Source organism: Nicotiana attenuata, unplaced genomic scaffold (assembly GCF_001879085.1).
Source record: "Nicotiana attenuata strain UT unplaced genomic scaffold, NIATTr2, whole genome shotgun sequence".
In the NCBI taxonomy this organism is placed as follows: Eukaryota; Viridiplantae; Streptophyta; class Magnoliopsida; order Solanales; family Solanaceae; genus Nicotiana; species Nicotiana attenuata.
This window is the reverse complement of record NW_017673615.1, coordinates 77,498-88,062: the sequence shown is the minus strand read 5'-3', so window position 1 is coordinate 88,062 and position 10,565 is coordinate 77,498. Positions and strand designations below refer to the sequence as shown.

Sequence of the window (10,565 nt, the reverse complement as noted above, 5' to 3'; positions counted from 1 at the left end):
TTGACGCTCTTGTCATTACTTTAAGAATTTCAGATACCGATGTAAAAAGAGTTATGGTAGACAACGGGAGTGGCGCGTGTATTATCCACCCCAGAGAGATAACATTACCCATTCTGGCGGGGGGCGTCACCCTGGAAACAACATTCCATGTCATGAACCAAGACACAGCCTACAACGCCATTATAGGACGGCCCTAGATACACGCCATGAGGGCCATCCCGCCCAGTTTATATCAGGTCATCAAGTTCCCTACCCGATGGGGAATATTTAGCATCCGCGGTGAACAACGCACAGCTCAAGAATGCTACCTCATCACCCAAGATTGCACATACACTCAACAGTTAAGAGAGGAAGGCTCATGAGCATAGAAATTATTGAAGTCGGGGCCCGAATCTGACGAACAAACAGACGTCGTAGAAGCCACAGGGTCAACAGTGGAAGACCTCGACCCCGTCCAGCTAGACGATAGCGACCACAACAAAAAAGCCTACATCTGCCACAAACTCACAATACCAGGTAAATGCCATAAATTTTTAACTGACAACGCCGATCTGTTTGCTTTCTCCCATGCAGATATGCCAGGTATCCCGAAAGATATTGGAACACATAAGATGAATGTCGATCCACTCTATCCGTCGGTACGACAAATCAGAAGAAAGTTCAATGCTGCAATCAACGGGGTCGTCCGTGAAGAGGTAGAGAAATTGCTCGCCAACGGTTCCATCCGAGAGTCAAAGTACCCCAATCGGTCGCTAACCTGGTCATGGTGAAAAAGAAAAATGGGAAATGGTGCATGAGCGTAGACTTCACGGACCTAAACAAAGCCTGCCCGAAAGACTCCTTCCCGTTGCCTCACATCGATTAGCTCATCGATGCAACAGCGTGGCACGAGTTATTAAGCTTCTTGGACGCCTAATCAGGCTACAACCAAATCCTCATGGAGGAGGAGGACCAGGATAAAACCACCTTAATCACCCATCAAGGGACGTACTGCTATAGAGTCATGTCGTTCGGGTTGAAAAATATAGGGGCGACCTATCAGAGGCTGGTCAACAAGATATTCAAAGAGCAACTCAGGAAAATGATGGAAGTCTATATAGACGACATTTTGTCAAATCAAAAAGAAAAGAGGACCACATTGACCACCTAAAGGAAGCCTTTGACATACTTAGATCATACGACATAAAGCTGAACCCCGAAAAGTGCGCTTTCAATGAGACCTCGGGAAAGTTCCTCGGTATTTTGGTGTCGCAGCGAGGCATCGACGTCAATCCTGACCAAATCAAGGCTATAGAGGGAATACCTAAAATATTGACCAGCAAGAAACAGGTGCAGAGCTGACCGGCCGTATAGCTGCTCCGTCGAGGTTTATCTCACGATCCTCTTACAGATGCCACAAATTATTCAACGTACTCAAAAAGAACAACGGACTCCAGTGTAATTCCGAATGCATCAATGCCCTAAGAGAATTAAAGGCATACTTGTCCTCGCCCCCATTACTCGCCAAGGCAGAACCAGGTGAACGCCTTTTAATCTACCTGCTATATCCGACGTCGCAGTAAGTGCAGTCTTGGTCCGTAAAAACAAAGGTACGCAATCTTCAATCTATTACATTAGCCAAACCTTGGTTGATTCCGAAACGAGGTATCCCCACCTCGAAAAACTGGCCCTAGCATTAGTTGTAGCTTCACGAAAGCTGAGACCCTATTTTCAATGTCACCCCATCTCGGTGGTCACGACCTTCCCCCTAAGAAGCATCTTATATAAACCCGAGCTGTCTGATAGATTGGCCAAGTGGGCCATCAAATTAAGCGAGCATGATATAAAATATCAACCGCTAACAGCAATAAAGTCGCAAGTACTTGCCGACTTTAGCGCCAAAATACTGCTTAGAAGCCGAGCAGGAAGCCGCCGTACTTCCCCAAAGTTATCTGACCTATGGGTCCTGTACATCGATGGTGCCTCTAATGCGGTAGGATCTGGACTGGGACTCGTGCTTGAGGTCCCAACAGGTGAAGCCATCCGCCAGTCCATATGGTGTCCCGACATGACTAACAATGAGGCCGAGTATGAGGCCGTAATTGCAAGACTAAAGCTAGCTCTCAGGTATGGAGCATGGTGAGTCATCCTCCGATATGACTCACAACTCGTCGTCAACCAAGTCATAGGGACATTCCAAATCAAAGAACAAAGGCTACAAAAATATTAGGCAAAAATTTGATAAGCTACTGCCCGAGTTCGACGAGTGCCAACTTGACCAGGTACCTCGAGCACAAAACATCAAAGCAGACGGCCTTGCCAAATTAGGAGCAGCCACCAAGAACATAAGCGGAAAAGAAAACGTGGTCACCCTCCTCCGTTCGTTGATAGACCAAATTGAGGTACGCATTATAAAATTGACTTGGGATTGGCGCAATGGTACTATGTCATATTTGCAGGACAGAGTGCTCCCACCCGACAAAAAAGAAGCCAAGAAGCTTCGAATGCAGGCAACTTGATACAACATCATCAACCATGACCTGTATAAAAGAACGTTTGGCGGTCCCTTGGCGATGTGCCTAGGAACAAACCAAACTAGGCACGTCCTCGAAGAAGTAGACGAAGGCCACCGTGGGTACCATATCGGTAATTGAGCCCTCGTTCGATGCCTCATACGGGCAGGCTATTACTGGCCCACCATGAAAAAGGAAGTCGCTGACTTCGTAAGAAAATGCGAATGATGCCAAAAATACGCTCCAATGATCGACCAAGTGGGCGAGCACCTCCACTCAGTCACGTCGCCTTGGCCATTCATCAAATAGGGGATGGACATCGTCGTACCCCTTCCAGCAAAACGAGGTAATATACGATTTCTTTTGGTTTTAACTGACTATTTTTCCAAGTGGGTAGAAGCAGGTGCATTCGCCCAAATACACGATCAGTAAGTTATCACATTCATATGGAGGAACAAAATATGCCGCTTCGGCATCCCCAAAGAAATAAGTTGTGACAGCGGACCCCAATTCACCGGAAAAAGAACGCCGAGTTCTTTGAAAAATGGCACATCAACCGAATACTCTCCACGCCTTATCATCCCGCATGCAACGGTCAGGCGGAGTCCTCCAATAAAACAATACTAAGCATCATGAAGAAAAATCTTGAGTACGCCAAGGGAATGTGCCCGGAATTGCTACAGGAAGTGCTATGGGCATACCGCACCACGCCAAAAACACGAAGTGCCATATCACTAGTTTATGGGACTGACGCAGTGATACCAGTCGAAGTCGGAAACCGAGTTTAAGGTACTCCAACAAGAGTGGACCATGTAACAATGAAAGCAGAAAGCAAGACCTCAACGAAACAGATGAGCGAAGAGACATGGCCTACGTAAGAATGATAGCTCAAAAACAACAAGCAGAACGGTACTACAACAAAAAATAGCCAAAATCAGACCACTCAAGGTAGGTGACTATGTACTCAAAGCCAAAACACAAGCGAGCAAAGACCTACGGGAAGGCAAACTGGGAACCAATTGGGACGGGCCATACAAAATCACGGCAATAGCAAACAAAGGGTCATTCCAATAAGAAAAAATGGAGGAAAACTGCTACCAAACAATTGGAACATCACCCACCTCCAATACTTGAACTTCTGAAGATGGACGTCCTCTAAGTCGTACTCTTTTTCCCTCACCCGAGTTTTGTCCAAATTGGGTTTTCTCGGGAGGTTTTTAAAGAGGAAGCAAAGAAGGCGTGTTGAAGTTTAGGTATTAAGTTCATCGCCCCGCCTATCGACTACTTCTCTAGGCCAATCGATGAAAGGACTAGATAGTCTGGGACTCCTTGAATGTATATACGGGCCGAACAGAAATATGTAATATTCTCCAATGAATAAACAAAGCAGTATATGACATTCTTACACAACTCCACCAAATTTACACATCACGCCAACGCAAAGGAAACATACATTCGATTTCACTCGAATTATTTTCAAAGTCTACATTCGACCTCATTCAAATCAACCTACATTCGACCTCGTTCGAATCGATCTACATTCGACCCCGTTTAAATCGATCTACATTCGACCTCATTCTAGTCGACCTACAATCAAACTCGTTCTAATCTATCTACATTCGACCTCATTCGAATCGATCTACATTCGACCTCGTTTGAATCAATCTATATTCGACCTCGTTCGAATCAATCTACATTCAACCTCGTTCGAATCGATCATTCAACCTCGTTCAAATCAATCTACATTCGATTTCACTCGAATTATTTTCTAAGTCTACTTTCGACCTCGCTCGAATTAAATTACATTCGACCTCGTTCGAATCAACTTACATTCGACCGACCGAAAGTCAGGGACTTTCTCACAAAAGAACACTCATTGGAAAGAAAAAATAAAGAAGAGCTAGAAATACACATCAAAAGACAACTATTCTATTTCAATCAATCCATTCCAATACATTTTTACAAAGGGCTGGAAAGACGCCCCCACAAAAATAGCAAAAAACAAAAGCAAAAGCCAAGTACAAAGACTTCACGCTGCATCATCCCCCCGATCACCAACATCACCGGCATACTCATCATCGTACCAAGGGTCGGAGGCAAGGCTATCTAAGGTGTCTTCATTATAGTCCCCACCGGGCGTACCGGGATCATAACCACAGGCGTCACGAGCTGCACGTGCCTTGACACAATCATCCTCAAATTCCGCCTCAAAAATCTTCCTAGCCATCTTTACAGACATGTATATATCAAGTTGGGCCTCAACATGAACCCACATTTCATACAACTCCTGTGACACATCGGGAGCGGTAGAAGTATGAGAAGTAGACGGTTGGGCCTGCTGTTGCGCCTTCTCGGCCCTTAGGGCGATAACCTGCTAATTCAACTCAGACAGCTCTGCCTCCAAACCCCAACCGCTCCTCAAACCTTGCCTCCTTGAGCGCCGAAGTTTTCGCCTCCGTAGCTCGCTCAGACCTGCAAATACGGAGGGTGCCCCCTAAGGCTACCGCCTTTGCCACAGCAGCCATTCTTGCTTTCTCAGCTCAGCCTAACTCTTCGACCCCGGTGCTCAGCTCACCCCTCAAATGGATGACCCTTGATTCGCTTTGCTCGAGCTCAATCCTTAAAGATGCCACCTGCGCCTGAAGGTTAGTGTTCTCGGCCATCACTCCCTTGCTCACCTCAAGCTCATCCTCCTTAGCCCTCAGCGCCTACTCAAGCACGCTGCATCTGCCGATGGCCCTTATAAGCTCCTCATCTTCTCCTTTAACTCCTCATCCTTCTACTTGAGCCCGTCGCGAAGCGTCTGAAACTGGCCGTCCTGGCATCGTAAATCGATTAGCGTTTGGTGCTTAGCACGATACTCTCTATACATGGATACCATCTTCTTGAAGAGTGTCGTCCTTCGTTCTTCCCGCCGATCACGCTCAATCTACACGATGAGAGTCTGACACGCAAAAGAAGACAGGTCAACGGAATTAATTTACACATACGAAATAAACTAACCTAACATGGAAAAGCAAACTTACTCGCATGTCCATGCCAGATATACCGAACGAAAAATCCACATCCTTTAGCGCCTGCAGCGTCCTGCTCTCAGAATCCACTCACAAAGGGCGAGGGCCGGCACCGCCCGTTTCGAGTTGGCCAAAAGGTCATAAATTACGGGATGACTATGTGCCAATCAGGCCCCTCCGTCCTTGTATCCAATCGGGTGAACCTCTTCTCAAAAGCCCGCACCTCCTCAAGGTCGACATCGGAGCCGGCCCATCATCTTCTACAAAGACGGTTCTATTCATTCCCCCCGCTGATGGTGAGCCGACCCCCGCTATTCGTGCAGGTTCCCTCTGCCGTAGGTCCCTCCAACCTCTGACAGCATCTCCTCCATGACGATAGCTGGTGTGGGAGTAGCCTCAATGTCATGTAAGGGCGCCGCCTCTGCATCCAAAACAATGGGCTTTTTTGACTTGGTATCAGCAGCATCGACCCTTCCGGTCTCCACCCTCTGCCTTTTCCTTGGTACCGCCTCCTCCTCGTCATGAGACGACTCATAAATTAGGTGTAGGACGCGGTGATCATAGGTCTCAGACGATGTCACGGCTACCTGTGGGGTGGAATTGCCTAACGGCGGAGCTAGAATTTGACCCTCTCGTACAGACTCAGCCAGTACGAATTGCATTCCAGCCGAGGCAACCGCCTAGCGGAATGCAAGCACCGGAGCTTTCGCCTTCTTGGAAGCATGCCGACCTGGGACAAAAAGAAAATCACGTAAAAGAAAATATATATATGACATGACGGTGGTAAGTTATAACGAAAATGAAGAGTCGTGGAAATGAGAATCAGACTTACTAGTCAAAGGCTTGGGCCCGAACCGCTTGTTAATGGACGCCCAGTCACGAATTCCCACAGTATGAGGTAAGACGCGAGTTACCCAGTCTTTGATATCAAGGACAAAAGAAGGTGGACGCCTACCAGCTGAAAGTAGAAAGACATGAGCAAGTCAAAAACAGAAAGAGGGGGGATAAACAAAATATATGATATGGTAATAGACCCTTACAGTTGAAGTTCCACTACTCGAGGAACCCGGCTGGGTCCGCTACTACGTGCTCCGTTCTGACGAAGAAGTAATTGCACCAGAACCGGTTGTTTGCCTTGTCATCCATCCACGTCACCAATCCTCTGGTCCCATGGTGGCAGAGATGAATCAGCGTGCCTCGGTAGAACTAGACGAGAAGAGGTGCAACAGATGACAGATGGAGACATTGCAACCAGCCAACTCTGCGAACTTTGCCAGCATCAAAAAGACTTCATACAGGTAATGGGAAATCTATGCCAGGCAGACGCCATAAAAGCGGCAGAATTCCTCAGCTGGAGGGGGAAGAGGAAGAGAGTAACCCACCAAAAATGGGTAGGCGTAAAAAGCGCACTACCCAGGCCAGTGAACTTGTATCACATTGTTCCCCGTCGGAACAATATCAATGTGAGCGGGAATACGGAATTTCGATCACAGGTCAGATATTTGTTTCGACCCCATGACTGATAGTACCGGCTCAGGAACAATCTCCTCCACGGTGGGAAAACTTTTGTCTTCTGCAGTCGTGAGTTCACCGCTACCGGAAGGCATGTCTACCGACAAAGGGGTGGCATCAGAAACTATGTCAGAAGCGTGAGGGGACTTTGTCATTTCTGCAGTAACATGTATACAGTAGAGCCGGAAGAAGGGTATCAACGGGAAAAAAACCATAAGCTAGAATGGAAAAAATCAGAAGCAAGGGTTAGAGAAGAAGCAGAAGAACAAGCAAAGTGCCAAAGGAATATGAAGTGATAAAAGTTTCAGTTTTGAATCTCCCTTCCCCTATTTATAAGGTATTTTAGAGCCCAAATCGATGCAAGAAACTATCATGACACTAAGATCGAAGCAACAGAGACACTGGGAACTGTGCATTGCATCAGGAAGATGCAACGATGATGCGCGTGTTCACGACGTCATCCTATGTTAGCCATGCAAACCACAACCTTCGAGCCAAGCCGTCATCAGTACGACGTTGACCAATTCAGCTCGTTCGCCACGGTGGAATATCTCGTGATTAGATTTAGATAAAATCCCCTCATCGAGAAGAGGACGACCTCAATAAGTGGAAGGACAAACTGTATGTGTCAAAATTAGGTCTAGTTTAGCGAATGCATACGGACGAGTTGAGGTCGAGGTCGAAACCAAGCACAGTCCAGTGCCGAGGAGTCGATCAAAGAGAGAGACCAATGCCGAGGTCGAGTAGAGAACAAACGGCTGCAACTGTTAGAATATTCCTAGGATTATGAATGGGATATTCCATTGAATATTCCCCCGAATTGTACTGCTTTAGAATTTTTTTAGGGATATCCCTTACAAATAGGAAGAGAGAGGAAACAAAAGGGGGATCCGAGACTTTGATAAAAACATCTTTTAAAGAGTTGACTATCAAGAATATACAAAAAAGCTTGTCTTGTCTTCTCTGTTTGATTCCATTACAAAACATTCCTCTCTTATTCACAAGATCCAAGAACACTTTGTTCATTCCCATTGTCTGCTGTCACACGCTTTAGCAGAAGAAGGAACCATCCACCTCATCCAACATTTGAGTGACAAATTCCTTCTTGTTACATTTAATGTCATTTGTCACATTTATTGTATGTTTTCATTCTCATATTATTAACAATCATTATGTATTAACTTGGCATTCGTTGACTTGAACACGGTTCCGTACCGTCCTAGTTGTTGAACTTCAGATCTCGGATTTATTACTTTTAACTTAGATTCACCCTTTGTCTATTTATTATATTGATTAACAAAAAAGGCTTAAAACTTTTTGGTTGAGCACTCACCATCTTATTTTATTGTGGCAACGATCTTAACATTACTCTCGTGCAAGTAAATCCTAATTACCAGATGAGTTTATAGTCTGAGTGGAAAAGATTTTTCATATTACCAGTTCATCTGAATAGTAATTACAGGTCCATGCAAAGTGAGACTAGTAACACTGAAATATGTCAATATTGTAAACAAAAAATAAAATAAAAATTGGAGTACCAGTTCTATATTTTCGAGCAGGCTGCCTATCACTTCTAGGAGCTACATTCATTTAGTCTAAATAAAAGCAAGCTTATCATGTTGCTATATAAGAAATCAGTCACTATTACATGCCTAATTATGGAAACACAGCTAATTAATGATTTATGATATGTTTAATTTAAAAAATTATAGAGCGGTCAATCCTTTTTAAGCAAAGCAAATTTGATACGTAATTGGAAGTTGAGCAATCACTTCAGTCTGATTATTCTAGACTTTACCTTAGGAGAGAGACCCCAATTGACACGAATAAATATATATTAATATCATTGAAGAGACAAAAGAAATGAGTAATGAATGCATCAACGTTTACTTGCTACAGTAAGCCACGACCCAAAGCAAAAAAGAAGCTTGTACTAACACTAAGCTTGCTATATAAATATGCCTTCTAGGGTTAGGGTTTTCCAATGGAAAATAATTACGACATACTGTAGCTAACTGAGAAATTTCTGCCGTACATCTGCCATCTCTCTTTTCAAACTAAAGAGATGACAAAACGTCAAGTGATTTTGATGAAGGATGACTTTTCAGGCGACGATTCAACAAATTCATCATTTACTATTAGGACAGTGAGATATAGAGAGTGCCAAAAAAATCATGCAGCAAGTGTTGGCGGATACGCGGTTGATGGGTGTCGGGAGTTCATGCCATGTGGCGAGGAAGAAACTCCCGGCGCCCTTATTTGTGCAGCCTGTGGCTGCCACCGTAATTTTCATCGACGGGAAGTGGAAACTGAAGTTGCTTGTGACTGTTCCTTTCCGACTTAAAAAAGTAAGTTTAACTTCTTTGCACTGGTATACGGTTGGAACATGTAAGATGCCCTTGGGGATGTTTTTATAGAAGTGAGGTTGTTTAGGAACCAAGGGAAGGTTTGTTTCTTTTTCTTTTGTTTGATGTTCCATTTTAGTCGTGTTTATATAAGTGAAAGTGAGAATGTTTGTAATGATTTGCATGGTTGATTGTTAAGAGTGAACGATATTTTGTATGATAATTACATGTTTGGGGAGAAAAGATGTGGTGCTCAATTCGACAAGACATTATATGGTCTGATTTTTCAAGTTTTGTGCAAGGACTTTTTAGGCTTATATGTTGTTGCTTGCTTTCGTTAGTTTCAAATTTCTTACCTAATAATGTAAAAACTAATGTATTATGCATAAGGAGTTCGTGAAGTATTGCATAACAAGCACTTCTTTTTAACTAGCAGTTTGCCCCAAGCTAAAAATGTTTCTATACCTGTGGCCGACACTAAAGAAATCAGTTAGAGAAGCGATGTTGCTGAAAAGGCCTGGGCTTATTTGTAACAGCCCAGCCCGCTAGTGATATTGTTCGCTTTGGGTCTAGGCCATCACGGTTTTAAAAGGCGTCATTAGGGTTTAATGCTTATTAATTTATATACCCAGCATCCCTCTTGTGTTTTGCGATGTGGGACTCTGTCTAAAGTCTAGGGTACCATCTGTAACTACCCAGCCCGCTAGTGATATTGTCCGCTCTGGGCCTAGGCCCTTACGGTTTTAAAACGCGTCGCCAGGGTTTAAGGCTTGTGAACTTATATACCCAGCATCCATCTTATGTTTTGTTGATGTGGAACTCTGTCTAAAGTCTGCGGTGTTACATTATTGGTCAAGATAAGAAAGGACAGACATATACTTCTTTCACTTAACCATAGTTAAGTAGTGTATAACTACCTGAATTCATAATTTAATAGTGATAAATTAATGCAGATTGGTTTAAACACTGAATGTGAGTAAGTACTAAGTTGCATGTTTGTTTCACATAAATGATCTTTGCTGCACTTTTATTTTAAACTTCTAGGAGAAATAATCATCGAAAAAAAAAAATCATCCTTATTCACGACGGCCGCCTATGATACATTTTACGTATAATTAACCCTAATGGTCAACAAAAAGAAAAACCTTATATATTTTATTGGTATATGAGCTTCTATTTATGACGTTTCGTTTCATTTCATT

General features: G+C 44.0%; 1 protein-coding gene across 1 annotated transcript; it reads left to right on the top strand.

Annotated features, from left to right (window-relative positions):
- The first annotated feature begins 8,852 nt into the window (after positions 1 to 8,852).
- LOC109216866 (mini zinc finger protein 2-like) lies at positions 8,853 to 9,366 on the top strand. The gene has a single exon (XM_019381084.1). The coding sequence runs from the start codon at positions 9,084 to 9,086 to the stop codon at positions 9,360 to 9,362; it is 279 nt and encodes a 92-aa protein (XP_019236629.1). The 5' UTR covers positions 8,853 to 9,083; the 3' UTR covers positions 9,363 to 9,366.
- Positions 9,367 to 10,565: the final 1,199 nt, after the last annotated feature.